At 43.3% G+C, this 18,446-nt stretch overlaps 1 protein-coding gene across 4 annotated transcripts in view; it reads left to right on the forward strand.

Annotated features, from left to right (window-relative positions):
- The window catches only part of LOC121553339 (sodium- and chloride-dependent GABA transporter 2), a 50,816-nt gene that overhangs the window by 27,150 nt on the left and 5,220 nt on the right, over nt 1-18,446 (forward strand). For all 4 annotated transcript variants that reach the window (XM_045217968.1, XM_045217966.1, XM_045217967.1 and 1 more), the window contains exons 7-11: nt 3,258-3,392; nt 13,860-13,963; nt 14,561-14,685; nt 17,277-17,389; nt 17,611-17,748. In XM_045217968.1, the coding sequence (XP_045073903.1) occupies nt 3,258-3,392; nt 13,860-13,963; nt 14,561-14,685; nt 17,277-17,389; nt 17,611-17,748 (615 nt within the window). The remainder of the gene's footprint in view (nt 1-3,257; nt 3,393-13,859; nt 13,964-14,560; nt 14,686-17,276; nt 17,390-17,610; nt 17,749-18,446) is intronic.

Genomic DNA, 18,446 nt, shown 5'->3' on the forward strand with positions numbered 1-18,446 from the left:
TGAACACTTCCCCCAAATCGTGATATGTCCCGGGAACCAGGGACAAATCTGGGGGTTTAGCCTCAATCACCTGACTGGGAACCGAATGGGGACAGGCAGTCTTGAGACAGTTAGCATGACAATCAAGGCTCCAACTCGTTACCTTGCCCGTCACCCAATCGAACGTGGGATTGTGTTCCTTCAGCCAGGGGTATCCAAGGACTAGAGGAACATGGGAAGACGGCAGAATGAAGAATGAAATCATCTCCGAATGATTCCCCGACAACAGCATCTTAACCGGTTCAGTCCTCATCGTGATACGTGCCAGACTACTGCCGTTCAGAGTGGTCGCTTCAATGGCTTCCGGCAATTGCTCCTTGGAAAGCCCCAGCTGTTCCACCAACTCGGCATCAAGAAAGCTTCCATCGGCACCTGAATCGACAAAGCGTTAATCGCTAAGCTCTGATTCCTGTTCACAAGGGTAGCCGGAAACGGGGTCTGACAGAGGTACTGAGAGGTTGAAACTGGCTCGCTAAAAGTCCTCCCAACTTTAGCGAGCCGGGCAGTTTGACGACCGCCGGGAACAAGTGGAGATGTAATGTCCCGAGCTACCACAGTAGAGGCAACAGTTGGTCTTACGTCTATGTTGACGCTCCTCCTTGGTTAACCCGTGCCGCCCCACTTGCATGGGTTCAGAATCGGGAGAGAGAACCTCTCCCCTAATCCTTTGTGGTGGAGAATGATCGACGTGTTCTGGTCCACCACCCGACCCGACTGGGAACTGAGAAGCTGATCGATTGGACGGACCCCATTGCTTCTCCCTCCTTCGCTCTCGGACTCGATTATCCACCCGAATAGACAAGGCTACCAAGCTGTCCAGGTCACTAGGCTCGGATAGGAGATCAACTCATCCTTGAGCTGCTCCGACAGACCCTGGTAAAAGGCCGCTTGCAGAGACTCCTCATTCCACCCACTCTCCACAGCCAACGTCTTGAACTCGATCACGAAGTCGGCCACGCTGCGAGTTCCTTGGCGAAGCGAAAACAGGCGCCTAGCTGCGTCCCTCCCTCGGACGGAATGGTCGAAGAGCTTCCTTATCTCGGCCGTGAACCCCTGGTATGAAGCCATGCAGGGATCCTGTCGTTCCCAAACGGCTGAAGCCCACTCAGCGCTCGACCACGCAGCAACTCAATCACAAAGGCTATCCTAGCCTTGTCTGTGGCATAAGAGTAGGGCTGTAGATCGAACACTAATCCACACTGCATAAGGAAGGAACGGCATCTTCCCAGCTCCCCCTCATATTTATCCGGCGTCGGAACCTTGGGCTCACGGAAGGACACCGCTCCAGAAGCGGCAGGCGAGATGGGTGAAACCGGTAGTGGATCCTCCACCGGAACATTGCGTTGGTTCTGGGCCTCCGTCAGACCGGTAGAAAGGTTCCGAACTGACAACGCGAGCTCCTGTAGTACCGTGCTATGATGGCCCAACATCTTCTCCTGATGGGTAATGGCATGGCGAACAGAGTCCAGGTCCGCTGGGTTCATTAATGGCCGGATCGTTCTGTCACGGTTCTCTAAGACCGAACCCAGAAGCAGACCAGGACAAGGTGAGTTGAACGAATGGGAGTGTTTATTTACAGATAAAGATGCAGAATAGTCCAGTAGACGGAGCGGGTGGCGGAGATGAGTAGGTGGTGGTGAAGTAGCAGATGAACTGATGACACGGCAGGGGTTGGGTGAAGGTTCCGGGAGAATGACTGTAGACAGAACAAACGGAGGTAAGTACAAGGCAGGTCAACAAGGTGCAAAAAACAACAAAACTAACGCTAGTACTCTGAGGCTTATACGCTGGCAAAACATACTGTTTATGGCTAACGATCCGGCAGGGAATGGATGTTAGGCCAGAGCCTAAGAAGGGTGATGATCAGGACCAGGTGTGCAGATTGCTGATGGGATGCAGGTGCGGAACTCAAGAGAGCTCCCCGGAGCGTTCCAGAACCCTCGGGAAACTGGAGATCACGAACATAAAAACCAGTCCACAGACAGGACCCGACTCAGACTGCCGGGATCGTTACAACCAGGACGACTGATCCGTGTAAAGGAAAGAATGAATGGGGCCATGTATCGTGAGATTTTGAGTGAAAACCTCCTTCCATCAGCAAGGGCATTGAAGATGAAACGTGGCTGGGTCTTTCAGCATGACAATGATCCCAAACACACCGCCCGGGCAACGAAGGAGTGGCTTCGTAAGAAGCATTTCAAGGTCCTGGAGTGGCCTAGCCAGTCTCCAGATCTCAACCCCATAGAAAATCTTTGGAGGGAGTTGAAAGTCCGTGTTGCCCAGCGACAGCCCCAAAACATCACTGCTCTAGAGGAGATCTGCATGGAGGAATGGGCCAAAATACCAGCAACAGTGTGTGAAAACCTTGTGAAGACTTACAGAAAACGTTTGACCTGTGTCATTGCCAACAAAGGGTATATAACAAAGCATTGACAAAACTTTTGTTATTGACCAAATACTTATTTTCCACCATAATTTGCAAACATATTCATAAAAAATCCTACAATGTGATTTTCTGGATTTATTTTTCTAATTTTGTCTGTCATAGTTGACGTGTACCTATGATGAAAATTACAGGCCTCTCTCATCTTTTTAAGTGGGAGAACTTGCACAATTGGTGGCTGACTAAATACTTTTTTTCCCCACTGTATATATATACACACACACACACACACATACATCTCCCACACCAACCCTCAAACACACCCCTGAGCAATTCCAGACTCAGATACCACACATAGAAATACTTTTTCAGAAACCACCTCAAGAAAACACTCACCAATGAGCTTAACCAAAAACCATCACACACAACACCCATTCTGGCTTATTCCTATGGTTTTCATGCACTCCTTCTAATCAGGGACTGATTCAGACCTGGGACACCAGGTGAGTGCAATTAACTACCAGGTAGAAACATAAAAGTGTTTCAGCCCTCCAGGACCGGAATTGAACAGCCCTGCTATAGACCTACAGTAATCCTACCTCCTATGCTATGGGAGTACTGTACATGAAGGATTCCACTTAACCCTTCATGGCCAATGGATTTGAAATGTACAGTATATATATGTGGTTGACATAGAAGGTATCATAGCTGTACAGTTAAATATGTGATTGATATAGAATCTAGATTTTAGAAGGTATCATGCCATTTTCGGTTGGATTTGAGATGTACAGTACAAGATATGATTGATCTAGAAGCTATCCTACTGTTGTTCCAGGTGGTCTACCTTACCGCCACGTTCCCTTACGTGATGCTGGCCATCCTGCTGGTACGTGGCATCACCCTGCCTGGCGCATCCCAGGGCATCGTCTACTACCTCAATCCCAACATCACCCGCCTGGCAGACCCACAGGTACCCTCATACCCACCCTCATACCCACCCACTACCCACGCCCATACCCGCCAACATACTGGGTCTTTTTCATTAGGCACAAAACTGAAGAAAACTGACTGAAACAGGGAGAGACTATCAGGACTTGTCCAATAAGAAACGCTTACATTGTGAAACCTTTTAGAACGTTTTCCAATGTGTGCCCTAGTAAACACGACCCTGGTAACCATGCCTAATGTCTGAGAGGATACTGATTGTACTGGCTGCTTTCTAGCCAGTCCCAAGCGCCCCTCTATTGGAGTAGGTCTAGTCTGAATCAGTCTATGTAGGGTGTCCACCCACTCCGCCCAGAGTGGGTAAAAACGCACTTTGATGATGACACTTCACTTTCTTATGTTATAAGTACATTTTACCAAGACAAATATGAATATTCGGCTTGGACGACATACCATATATACCGGTGGCGGTCGGTGCCGTTTAAGATTAGGGAGGATGATTTTGTTTTCTTTGAGCATGGCCTTATTTCTATTACAGCATATTGGATGACTGTCATTCATATTCCATTTACCCAGCTCAATGTAACATCGATAGGTTTAGGCTACTACATGATACTTGAATTTGCCCTATACCCATCATGAGGTTGCTACAACCTAGCCTACAAGTTTCTAACGTAGGTGCACAGGTCGAGAGACAAATTGGAGTAATCAAGGTGACAGACAGTGACTCATTCAATACCATCTTGCACACTCTTGCCTGCATCTAGCTGATCTGGGGTGTAATCATTTGTCGAAACAGTTGCAAAACCTTCAGTTTCGCAACTAAAACAAGAAGTTTCTATTGGAAATAATTCAGCTCGGTTCGTCCCTGTTTCGTTGCATTTGCTTCCATTTAAGAAACATTTTGCAACAGAATCGGCAGAATAAATATACCCCTGATCACCCATGCACACAGTTCACTTTCTTAGAAGCCACATACAGCATCATCACTTTCCTCATTGTATAAATCCTTCTCGCATCTATGCGCTCTCCTCCTCACCTTCTCCCTTTGTTTGTGGACTTCAGTGCACAACACAACAGCTGTCTGTGACCAAGTGAAAAAACCTCTCCAAGCCAAACCTTCATACCATAACCATTAACCACAACACAGCCTACATAGTTGTCACCATATTATCTAACGTCATAGTCAACATAGCTACTAGAACTAACTCGTTAGTAAACCCACAATCCAATCCATATGTACAATCACACAATACAGTGTACAGCAAGCTGTTTAGCAGTTACACCGGCCAGCCCCGGTGGCAATAAATTAATAAAACCAAAAGCTTACTTTCACTTGGAAGAGTTGCAGTGTTGAATAGCCTTAGCCAGCTAGCTAACATAAATAGCATTTGTCTCACTGTTTGAGTCAGGTTGTTGAACAGGCTAAAGTAGCTGCATTAGCTGGCTAAGTAAGTGAAAGGTAAACTAAGTAGAATAAAAAAAATACAACAAAATATAACTAGCTCTCTCTCTCTCTGCTGCTTCTCCTTTATTTTTGAAGAAATTAATTTGTTCAAAACTGTTCAACTATTGTCATTCAGCTACTCACCACACACTGCAGTGCTAGCTAGCTGTAGTTTATGCTTTCGATACTAGATTCATTCTCTGATCCTTTGAGTGGATGGATAATATGTTTATTCATGCTGCAAGAGCTCTGATAGGTTGGAGGACGTCCTCCGGAAGTCATCATAATTAGGCCTGTGGCGGTCACGAAATTTTGCCAGCCGGTGATTGTCAAGCAAATAACTGTCGGTCTCACGGTAATTGACCATTAATTAACATAAACACATTTAGCATCTCCTGGCTTCCACACATAGCCTACGAGCCACTGATGCAGACCTTTGGAACATCTACATTTTAAAAAGTCGTATTAAATCCATGTAATATAGCCTACACCTTCACAATAAATCCATGTTTTATTTTAGACAGGTCTAAAGAAACATGATATGAAGAAAATGTAGTCTATTTCAGAAGAAAATAATAGCATACTCTGAGTTGTCCTTATGTTAGGTCCTGATCTGGCTATGCCATATGGCTGTGGGCTACACTAGTTCATTTAGCAGACAAGATTTGGCTAGAATTCTGCTACATTATTTTATATTATTTTGTAGTATGAAGAATACAATTGAACAAAGCTGAATAAAATAGAAAGGATATTTTCTCCAATCGATTTGAGGGAGTTCTGTGTTGTGCGGTTAGCAAAGAAATAGGTACTCCTATGTGCTTAATTTAGAGTTATTAATGTAACTTTAGTTGTTCTACAAACTTTGGCCTATATGTTTTGATTTTTAATACATTGTAAGGCTACATGATGCGAATCTAATGATGATTTGAAAAAAGTTGCTTGAAAGGCATGAGCTTTGTTTTTTTGCGCAGGCAGTACACACTTCATCAGTTTCTAATTCACAATTTGACAAGCACTTGATAATGCCTTGAATTTCACAGCGGCATCCCCTTTGTGTGGCCATAATGCACCCTAAAAAAATCCACGCCTTGTGTGGCCGTTGTTCCCTTCTCCCTTTGTGCTGCGTGTCCCCCGAAGGACCTCTCACTTACATGCGTGATCGGGTCTTTCTCACAGGCTACCACTTCGGGGACGCAACTGCGTGCATCCTTATCCAATTCCGAGGTGCATATTGAAGATATTGGAAGAACTGTCCACATTTACTTTTCGTCAGCAAACAAGATGAGTAGGCCTAACGAACTGCAAAAGCATTAGCCTATGTCAATCTACTATCCCCCATAATACAAAAGTTGACCGATTCTATTCTGTGCGAGAAATAAATATTCCAAATATAGTCTGGGACAGTTGTGGGATGCGATAGATCCCAAATTAATACAACCAGTAGCATCCCACTTTTTTTCTACACAATGAGGCTGACACAACAGATCAGAACGTTTAGCTTAAAATGTGATAAACTATTAGGCTATTTCTTCAAATTATAAGCGCAGCAATGCACACACGGCAGTAGGCTATAAGCGCGAATGTTCCATTAGTGGGAAAACACCATTATCAAAAGGGACTGTTAATGCGATTATGCATGTAATGCTTTTATTATAAAGGTTCATTTTTATGGTGAAAATTATCTTCCCCAAACTTGAAACTCACGTGCTGCTTATGTATGCCAGTTAGGCTTTACACCCCTTGTAAAGCGGATTAATGTGCTTAATTTCTAGAAGTTATTTGGCCACTTTAGTTGTGATACAAACCTTGTCAAAACATATAAGCATATAAACATATATATGGGCTAGGCTACATGAGGTGTGTGACTATGATTAGAAAAAGTCGCCAAAAAAAGGCATTGTTTCTTACCTTACGCTGGGCATCATTCACAAGTGATAATATATAATTCACAAGTGATAGGCTAATATTGTCACCCATCAGACTATTCTTGATTTAATCTTGTCTTTACATACACTACCAGTTAAAGGTTTGGACACACCTACTCATTTAAGGGTTATTCTTTATTTTGACTATTTTTTACATTGTAGAATAATAGTGAAGACATCAAAACTATGTAATAACACATATGGAATCATGTAGTAACCAAAAAAGTGTTAAACAAATCAAAAAATATTTGAGATTCTTCAAATAGCCACCCTTTGCCTTGATGACAGCTTTGCACACTCTTGGCATACTGTGGACTTTCCACCGTAGTTGCCCCTACGGAAACACCCTTGAGGTGAACTGGGTAACTTGTTCACCTCAAGTAAAGCCCTTCTAGTAACCAAACCTCCTGAATCAAGATCCATGTTGCCTAAATTGTCTTTAGCGTTTATTTTATTTTTTATAGCTGCCCTTGTGTGTACTTCCGGTAATACTGTATGAAAATATGGATACCGCCTAACCCTAATGATTATTGTGGTGAGTGATTTTGAAGGAGTCAGGCGCAGGAGAGTAAATCAGAGAATAAAAGGTTTATTCCGAAAACACAGCGGTACGCAGCAAGGCGTCAAACAACTCCAGTGCGGAAATCAGACGCACTGGAAACAACAAGGCACACGGGTGAAATATCCCGCCGATACGACATACACAGAGCTCCACCGAGCTAATATAACCTTCACAATAAACAATCACACACAAAGACAAGGGGGCAGAGGGAACACTTCTACAGGTACTGATGAGGGGATATGAACCAGGTGTGTGTAATAAACAAGACAAAAAAAATGGAATGATGAGATGAGGAGCGGCAGTGGCTAGAAGGCCGATGACGACGAACGAAGAAGCCTGCCCATTAGTCGTGACAATTATTCATGTTCTGAATCGTTCAGTAGGGTCTTTCTCTGACGTTTCATTAACAGTACATCCAAAAAGTTGGATTTCGTAACCTAGTACAGTTGAAGTCGTAAGTGTTCATACACTTAGGTTGGAGTCATTAAAACTCGTTTTTCAACCACTCCACAAATTTCTTGTTAACAAACTATAGTTTTGGCAAGTCGGTTAAGACGTCTACTTTGTGCATGACACAAGTCATTTTTGCAACAATTGTTTACAGACAGATTATTTCACTAATAATTCACTGTATCACAATTCCAGTGGGTCAGAAGTTTACACACACTAAGTTGACTGTGCCTTTCAACAGCTTGGAAAATTCCAGAAAATGATGTCATGGCTTTAGAAGCTTCTGATAGGCTAATTGACATCATTGGAGTCAATTGGAGGTGTACCTTTGGATGTATTTCAAGGCCTACCTTCAAACTCAGTGCCTCTTTGCTTGACATCATGGGATAATCAAAAGAAATCAGCCAAGACCTCAGAAAAAAAATGGTAGTCCTCCACAAGTCTGGTTCATCCTTGGGAGCAATGTACAAACAATAGTACGCAAGTATAAACACCATGGGACCACGCAGCCGTCATACCACTCAGGAAGGAGACGTGTTCTGTCTCCTAGAGATGAACGTACTTTGGTGCGAAAAGTGCAAGTCAATCCCAGAACAACAGCAAAGGACCTTGTGAAGATGCTGGACGAAACAGGTACAAAAGTATATATATACACAGTAAAATGAGTCCTATATAGACATAACCTGAAAGGCCGCTCAGCAAGGAAGAAGCCACTGCTCCAAAACCGCCATAAAAAAGCCAGACTACGGTTTGCAACTGCACATGGGGACAAAGATCGTACTTTTTGGAGAAATGTCCTCTGGTCTGATGAAACAAAAATAGAGAAAAAAGCAACATCTCAAGACATCAGTCAGGAAGTTAAAGCTTGGTCGCAAACGGGTCTTCCAAATGGACAATGACCCCAAGCATACTTCCAAAGTTGTGGCAAAATGGCTTAAGGACAACAAAGTAAATGTATTGGAGTGGCCATCACAAAGCCCTGACCTCAATCCTATAGAAAATTAGTGGGCAAAACTGAAAAAGTGTGTGCGAGCAAGGAGGCCTACTAACCTGACTCAGTTACACCAGCTCTGTCAGGAGGAATGGGCCAAAATTCACCCAACTTATTGTGGGAAGCTTGTGGAAGGCTACCCGAAACGTTTGAACCAAGTTAAACAATCTAAAGGCAATGCTACCAAATACTAATTGAGTGTATGTAAACCTCTGACCCACTGGGAATGTGATGAAAGAAATAAAAGCTGAAAAAATCATTCTCTCTACTATTATTCTGACATTTCACATTCTTAAAATAAAGTGGTGATCCTAACTGACCTAAGACAGGGAATCTTTACTAGGATTAAATGTCAGGAATTGTGAAAAACTGAGTTTAAATGTATTTGGCTAAGGTGTATGTAAACTTCCGACTTCAACTGTACATCCGATAATAAGCACCGAGCTCTGTTGACAGAGCGTTGCAGATTTCTCGCAGCAACTTTTGAGGATTTTACATATTGTGGTGCTGGTCTTTAAAGTTTTTTCCGCGGGACAAAACAACCTAAATTAGCATGACACTAGCTGAATTAAATGTAAAAGGCTTTGAAAATAAAAAACGCTTGGTGTACGATCAGTGCTATATTGACATTACACAGAGATACGCTTGTTTTTATGATAAATCTTTCAAAAATAACAGGAATATCGCATTAGTATGACAAGCATATACTAATATGTAAAAATACTACGTCATGTCTCAAAATCTATATCTATCTTACCTCTATATTGTTTTATGTCCTGCGGTTTCCAGAAGAAAGATGACGAGTTTAATGGGAAAGTGAGCCTGTCAGTTAGTCTTCGTTCTCCCACAGCATCCAAGCATCTATTTTCCAATTCATATTTCCCCTTGGGGACAATAAAGTATATATCATACAGTGGGGAGAACAAGTATTTGATTTAAAAAAAAAAAAAATTCACCTTTATTTAACCAGGTAAGCCAGTTGAGAACAAGTTCTCATTTACAACTGCTACCTGGCCAAGATAAAGCAAAGCAGTGCGATAAAAACAACAACACTGCCGATTTTGCAGGTTTTCCTACTTACAAAGCATGTAGAGGTCTGTAATTTTTATCATAGGTACACTTCAACTGTGAGAGACAGAATCTAAAACAAAAATCCAGAAAATCAAATTGTATGATATTTAAGTAATTCATTTGCATTTTATTGCATTACATAAGTATTTGATACATCAGAAAAGCAGAACTTAATATTTGGTACAGAAACCTTTGTTTGCAATTACAGAGATCATATGTTTCCTGTAGGTCTTGACCAGGATTGCACACACTGCAGCAGGGATTTTGGCCCACTCCTCCATACAGACCTTCTCCAGATCCTTCAGGTTTCGGGGCTGTCGCTGGGCAATACGGACTTTCAGCTCCCTCCAAAGATGTTCTATTGGGTTCAGGTCTGGAGACTGGCTAGGCCACTCCAGGACCTTGAGATGCTTCTTACGGAGCCACTCCTTAGTTGCCCTGGCTGTGTGTTTCGGGTCGTTGTCATGCTGGAAGACCCAGCCACGACCCATCTTCAATGCTCTTACTGAGGGAAGGAGGTTGTTGGCCAAGATCTCGCGATACATGGCCCCATCCATCCTCCCCTCAATACGGTGCAGTCGTCCTGTCCCCTTTGCAGATAAGCATCCCCAAAGAACGCTTCACGGTTGGGATGGTGTTCTTGGGGTTGTACTCATCCTTCTTCTTCCTCCAAACACGGCGAGTGGAGTTTAGACCAAAAAGCTCAATTTTTGTTTCATCAGACCACATGACCTTCTCCCATTCCTCCTCTGGATCATCCAAATGGTCATTGGCAAACTTCAGACGGGACTGGACATGCGCTGGCTTAAGCAGGAGGACATTGCGTGCGCTGCAGGATTCTGATCCATGACGGCGTAGTGTGTTACTAATGGTTTTCTTTGAGACTGTGGTCCCAACTCTCTTCTTGATCTTGAACTTCTTCCATTTTCTAATAATTGCGCCAACAGTTGTTGCCTTCTCACCAAGCTGCTTGCCTATTGTCCTGTAGCCCATCCCAGCCTTGTGCAGGTCTACAATTTTATCCCAGATGTCCTTACACAGCTCTCTGGTATTGGCCATTGTGGAGAGGTTGGAGTCTGTTTGATTGAGTGTGTGGACAGGTGTCTTTTATACAGGTAACAAGTTCAAACAGGTGCAGTTAATACAGGTAATGAGTGGAGAACAGAAGGGCTTCTTAAAGAAAAACGAACAGGTCTGTGAGAGCCGGAATTCTTACTGGTTGGTAGGTGATCAAATACTTATGCCATGCAATAAAATGCAAATGAATTACTTAATAATCATACAATGTGATTTTCTGGATTTTTTGATTCCGTCTCTCACAGTTGAAGTGTACCTATGATAAAAATTACAGACCTCTACATGCTTTGTAAGTAGGAAAACCTGCAAAATCGGCAGTTTATCAAATACTTGTTCTCCCCACTGTATATCCAGCCTACCTGACGTGATGCTGTGCAATTTTCCTTATTTTTTACCACTTTTCTTTCTCTGGCCTCCATTGATTTAGTTTACCCTAATTTTGGCCATTCTACAAGGGTAAAAACTCCACTGACTTTTGAACGGCTTGTGATATAGACATGAGGTTTGGACCATTGGCTTTCTCAGAGGATTATCTACACAATTAACATAAGTCATAGTCAGTCGATCAATAATATAATAATACTTTTAGCAAAAATGTTTATCTTTCATTTACAGTCTGTAGAAACTATGATAATAGAAAGGTTCAGAACTTTTGTGAAACATCACAGCACAGTTGAAAATATATAGCAAGTAGAAATCAAAACTGGATTGTGTTAAGAGATGGATGGGAGGGGTTGTGTGGAGCTGAAGGGTCAGACTAAAAACAACAAGATAACTAATGTAAAATATACTGGGTCTGTAAAATGTACATAGGTTCTGAACTTTTGTGAAACGGCACAGTTAAAAATATATACAGTGGGGAGAACAAGTATTTGATACACTGCTGATTTTGCAGGTTTTCCTACTTACAAAGCATGTAGAGGTCTGTAATTTTTATCATAGGTACACTTCAACTGTGAGAGACGGAATCTAAAACAAAAATCCAGAAAATCACATTGTATGATTTTTAAGTAATTAATTTGCATTTTATTGCATGATATAAGTTTTTGATCACCTACCAACCAGTAAGAATTCTGGCTCTCACAGACCTGTTAGTTTTTCTTTAAGAAGCCCTCCTGTTCTCCACTCATTACCTGTATTAACTGCTCCTGTTTGAACTCGTTACCTGTATAAAAGACACCTGTCCACACACTCAATCAAACAGACTCCAACCTCTCCACAATGGCCAAGACCAGAGAGCTGTGTAAGGACATCAGGGATAAAATTGTAGACCTGCACAAGGCTGGGATGGGCTACAGGACAATAGGCAAGCAGCTTGGTGAGAAGGCAACAACTGTTGGCGCAATTATTAGAAAATGGAAGAAGTTCAAGATGACGGTCAATCACCCTCGGTCTGGGGCTCCATGCAAGATCTCACCTCGTGGGGCATCAATGATCATGAGGAAGGTGAGGGATCAGCCCAGAACTACACGGCAGGACCTGGTCAATGACCTGAAGAGAGCTGGGACCACAGTCTCAAAGAAAACTATAAGTAACACACTACGCCGTCATGGATTAAAATCCTGCAGCGCACGCAAGGTCCCCCTGCTCAAGCCAGCGCATGTCCAGGCCCGTCTGAAGTTTGCCAATGACCATCTGGATGATCCAGAGGAGGAATGGGAGAAGGTCATGTGGTCTGATGAAACAAAAATTGAGCTTTTTGGTCTAAACTCCACTCGCCGTGTTTGGAGGAAGAAGAAGGATGAGTACAACCCCAAGAACACCATCCCAACCATGAAGCATGGAAGTGGAAACATCATTCTTTGGGGATGCTTTTCTGCAAAGGTGACAGGACGGCTGCACCGTATTGAGGGGAGGATGGATGGGGCCATGTATCGCGAGATCTTGGCCAACAACCTCCTTCCCTCAGTAAGAGCATTGAAGATGGGTCGTGGCTGGGTCTTCCAGCATGACAACGACCCGAAACACACAGCTAGGGCAACTAAGGAGTGGCTCCGTAAGAAGCATCTCAAGGTCCTGGAGTGGCCTAGCCAGTCTCCAGACCTGAACCCAATAGAACATCTTTGGAGGGAGCTGAAAGTCCGTATTGCCCAGCGACGACAGCCCCGAAACCTGAAGGATCTGGAGAAGGTCTGTATGGAGGAGTGGGCCAAAATCCCTGCTGCAGTGTGTGCAATCCTGGTCAAGACCTACAGGAAACGTATGATCTCTGTAATTAAAAACAAAGGTTTCTGTACCAAATATTAAGTTCTGCTTTTCTGATGTATCAAATATTTCTGTCATGCAATAACATGCAAATGAATTACTTAAAAATCATACAATGTGATTTTCTGGATTTTTGTTTTAGATTCCATCTATCACAGTTGAAGTGTACCTATGATAAAAATTACAGACCTCTACATGCTTTGTAAGTAGGAAAACCTGCAAAATCGGCAGTGTATCAAATACTTGTTCTCCCCACTGTAGATGGGAGGGGTTGAGGGTAGCTGAAGGATGGATGGAATTAAAAACAGAAAACAAATAACTATTGTAAAATACATTGTGTCTGTAAAATTGATATAGTATGTATAAACTGGAAGTAGAAGCCTAAGTGTTGCTGTCCATTAGTTTACTCCAATTCGGGGAGGGGTGTAAGGGTTAGGGGAACATAATAAAGGAAAATATAATTAAATATATATATATATATATATATGCAGACATTTTTTTTAAATAATATTACCCATTGCTAAAATTATGCATTTCTGATTCGACACTCTAGTCTATGCATCTATCTATGCAGCCACCCTCTCTCTATCTCTCTGTCTTTGTCTTTCTTTTCTTTCTTTCTCTCTCTCTCTTTTTGTCTTGCTCCCTCCTTCTTTCTCTCTCTCGCTCTCTCTCTACTTTTACCCTTTCTCTTTCCCTCATTTTTTTCTCTCCATCTTTCCTTCCTTCCATCCATCTCTATTTATCTGTCCATCTCTGTTTAGGTATGGATGGATGCGGGGACTCAGATCTTCTTCTCTTATGGCATCTGTCTGGGGAGCCTTACCGCCCTGGGCAGCTACAACAAATACAACAACGACTGCTATAAGTGAGCCTCATACACGCACACACACACAGTAGATGATACAACAAACCAAATTCACAAAGTGGTACTAATTTCATCAATTTAGCTCACCAAGACAAATAAAGCAAAGGAATAATTTAACCTTTCAATTTTCATCTCATGACTTGGCAAAATTAACCGTAGAACTTGAAGTTGATGAACATTTGCTTTTGAAGGGACTCCCTGGCTTTGTTCCAAATGGCACCCTATTTACTATGTAGTGTACTACTTATGACCCAGTAATAGGGAGACATTTAGGAGGCAGACCCCGACTCCCAGTCCCCCAGTCCCCAGATGTTTTACATAAAGAATGCCTGGAATGACAGGGAAAACGCAGAGACCGTACCCCAACTAGAACAAAATCCCACACTGCCTGTTTCCCACACTGACACACAGGTCTTGGCAATTACAAACCCAGGGTCGTGTTCATTAGGGAACATAATGGAAAATGTTTTAAAGCATTTTGTTTTATTGATTAATTCTTCTTTTTTTATAGATAGTTTGAAGTCAGTGATTGATTGAGATTGTCTGTTCCCTATATTTACTCAGTGATTGATTGTGATTGTCTGTGTTGTTTGCCAGGGACTGTTATTCCCTGTGCCTGCTGAACAGTGCCACCAGCTTCCTGGCAGGCTTTGCCATCTTCTCTGTGCTGGGCTTCATGGCTCAGGAGCAGGGCGTGGACATCGCAGATGTGGCCCAGTCAGGTACATTACAGTTTTCTATGCCAATATACAGTACCAGTCAAAAGTTTGGACACACCTACTCATTCCAGGGATTTTCTTTATTTTTACTATTTTCTACATTGTAGAATAATAGTAAAGACATCAAACTATGAAATAACACATGGAATCATGTAGTAACCAAAAAAGTGTTAAACAAATCAAAATATATTTTATATTTGAGATTCTTCAAAGTAGCCACTCTTTGCCTTGATGACAACTTTGCACACTCTTGGCATTCTCTCAACCAGCTTCATGAGGTAGTCACCTGGAATGCATTTCAATTAACAGGTGTGCCTTGTTAAAAGTTAATTTGTGGAATTTATTTCCTTCTTAATGCATTTGAGCCAATCAATTGTGTTGTGACAAGGTAGGGGTATACAGAAGATAGCCCTACTTGGTAAAAGACCAAGTCCATATTATGGCAAGAACAGCTCAAATAAGCAAAGAGAAATGACAGTCCATCATTACTTTAAGACATGAAGGTCAGTCAATCAGGAAAATGTCAAGAACTTTGAAAGTTTCTTCAAGTGCAGTCACAAAAACCATCAAGCGCTATGATGAAACTGGCTCTCATGAGGACCGCCACAGGAAAGGAACACCCAGAGTTACCTCTGCTGCAGAGGATACGTTCATTAGAGTTAACTGCACCTCAGATTGCAGCCCAAATAAATGCTTCACAGAGTTCAAGTAAGAGACACATCTCAACATCAACTGTTCAGAGGAGACTGCGTGAATCAGGCCTTCATGGTCGAATTGCTGCAAAGAAACCACTACTAAAGGACACCAATAAGAAGAAGAGACTTGCTTGGGCCAAGAAACACGAGCAATGGACATTAGACTGGTGGAAATCTGTCCTTTGGTCTGATGAGTCCAAATTTGAGATTTTTATTTCCAACCGATGTGTCTTTGTGAGACGCAGAGTAGGTGAACGGATGATCTCCACATGTGTGATTCCCACCATGAAGCATGGAGGAGGTGTGATGGTGTGATGGTGTGGGGGTTTGTAACAAGGCACTTAAGTAATACTGCAAAAGATGTGGCAAAGAAATTAACTTTTTGTCCTGAATACAAAGCGTTATGTTTGGGGCAAATCCAACACAACACATCACTGAGTACCAATCTTCATATTTTCAAGCATGGTGGTGGCTGCATCATGTAATGGGTATGCATGTTATGGGCAAGGATTAAGGAGTTTTTTAGGATAAAAATAAATGGAGTACAGCTAATCGCAGGCAAAGTCCTATAGGAAAACCTGGTTCAGTCTGCTTTCCAACAGACACTGGGAGATGAATTCACCTTTCAGCAGGACAATAACCTAAATCACAAGACCAAATCTACACTGGAGTTGAATGTTCCTGAGTGGCCGAGTTACAGTTTTTACTTAAATTGGCTTGAAAGTCTATTGCAAGACTTGAAAGTGGCTGTCTAGCAATGATCAACAACCAACTTGACAGAGCTTGAAGAATTTAAAAAAGAATAATGGGCAAATATTGTACAATCCAGGTGTGCAAAACTCTTAGAGACTTACCCCAAAAGGCTCACAGCTGTAATCGGGGCCAAAGGTGTTTCTAACATTCGCAGAGTACGACCCTGCCTTACACAGGAAGCAGCACAGGTCCTAATCCAGGCACTTGTCATCTCCGGTCTGGATTACTGCAACTCGCTGTTGGCTGGGCTCCCTGCCTGTGCCATTAAACCCCTACAACTCATCCAGAACGCCGCAGCCCGTCTGGTGTTCAACCTTCCTAAGTTCTCTTACGTCACCCCGCTCCTCCGCACACTCCACTGGCTTCCAGTTGAAGCTCGCATCTGCTACAAGACCATGGTGCTTGCCTACGGAGCTGTGAGGCGAACGGCACCTCCGTACCTTCAGGCTCTGATCAGTCCCTACACCCAAACGAGGGCATTGCGTTCATCCACCTCTGGCCTGCTGGCCCCCCTACCTCTGCGGAAGCACAGTTCCCGCTCAGCCCAGTCAAAACTGTTCGCTGCTCTGGCACCCCAATGGTGGAACAAGCTCCCTCACGACGCCAGGACAGCGGAGTCACTCACCACCTTCCGGAGACACTTGAAACCCCACCTCTTTAAGGAATACCTGGGATAGGATAAAGTAATCATTCTACCCACCTTTACCCCACCCCAAAAAAAAAGAAAAATTGTAAAAAATATAAAATATATTATAAAGTGGTTGTCCCACTGGCTATCATAAGGTGAATGCACCAATTTGTAAGTCGCTCTGGGTAAGAGTGTCTGCTAAATGACGAAAATGTAAATGTTACATGTATTGGCATAGGGGGTTGAATACTTATATAATCAAAATATATTAGTGTTTAATAAATGTTATTTTTTATTCTTCCACTTTGACATTACAGAGTCTTTTTGTGACAGAAAAGTACAATTAAATCCATTTTAATCCCACTTTGTAACAGAACAAAATGTGGAAAAAGTCAAGGGGTGTGAATACTTTCTAAAGGCACTGAATGTGTCTGACTGTGTTGTATGGCTGTGCTTGTCTGACTGTATGTCTGACTGTGTATGGCTGTGTGTGTCTGACTGTGTGTGTTTCTCTCCAGGCCCTGGGCTGGCCTTCATCGCGTACCCTCGGGCTGTAGCCATGATGCCTCTCCCTCAGCTGTGGGCTGTGTGCTTCTTCCTCATGATCATCATGCTGGGGCTGGACACACAGGTGTGTGTGTGGCACGCACACACACACTCACACACAAACACACAGGGTCTCTTCCACTCATGCATCCAGTATATAACAAATAATTACAATGTAACAAGCATCGTATCGACATGCACACGCAGACACACACACAGTATGCAACAGACAAGCATTGCAATGTAACAACCATCTTACACATACCAACCTACCCCGTTCCCCTCCCCCTTCCACCCCCTGTCCAGTTTGTGAGCCTGGAGGCCCTTATGACCTCTGTGACTGACCTCTACCCTACGGTGATCCGGCTGGGTTATCGACGTGAGCTGCTGCTGCTGATGGTGTGTGTCGTCTGCTTCCTGGTTGGCCTGGTCATGGTCACCCCGGTGAGTCTGGTTGGATGGATGAATGGGTGGATGGATGAATGGGTGGGTGGGTGGATGATTGCCTGGCTACCCAGACTCCTTGCTTCGGCCAAACGCTACGCCATGCCCATTGACATTAGTTTCTTCTCTGGAAGTCTGAATCTGAGTACCTCCCCGACCATTCACCGAATGCGAACACATTCAGGGCTGTCTGATTGGTCCAGAAACCAATGGGTTGGGCCAGAGCAAGAGCACACGTGGGTAAAGCGGCGGTTAGAAAATGTGTCTTTGGCTTTGATACTCTGATTGGTTAGAGACGATCCAATCGCTGATTACTTTGTAATTGTACAATGCCCCTTGTGTCCCTCCTCACCATAAACAACTTCAATGATGGCAGTCCCAGACTAAAGTATGTAGCGAACGACAGAGCAGCAGAAGAACTTAGTGTGAGTCGTCAGTCTAGGTGGATGGATGGTTGTCTGTTTTACTGGACACATGACTGGCTGGCTAGCTTGGGGGGCTGTCTACATGACTAGCTACATGGCTAGCTGGGTGGCTGGCTGACTGGCTGGCTGGCTGGCTGGCTGGCTGGCTGGCTAGCTGTCTGTCTGTCTGTCTGTCTGTCTGTCTGCTTGCCTGTCTGTCTATCTGTCTACATCAGTGTTTCCCAACCTTGGTCCTCGAGTACCCCCAACAGTACACATTTTAGTTGTAGCGCT

Source organism: Coregonus clupeaformis, unplaced genomic scaffold, assembly GCF_020615455.1.
Source record: "Coregonus clupeaformis isolate EN_2021a unplaced genomic scaffold, ASM2061545v1 scaf1294, whole genome shotgun sequence".
Lineage (NCBI taxonomy): Eukaryota > Metazoa > Chordata > Actinopteri > Salmoniformes > Salmonidae > Coregonus > Coregonus clupeaformis.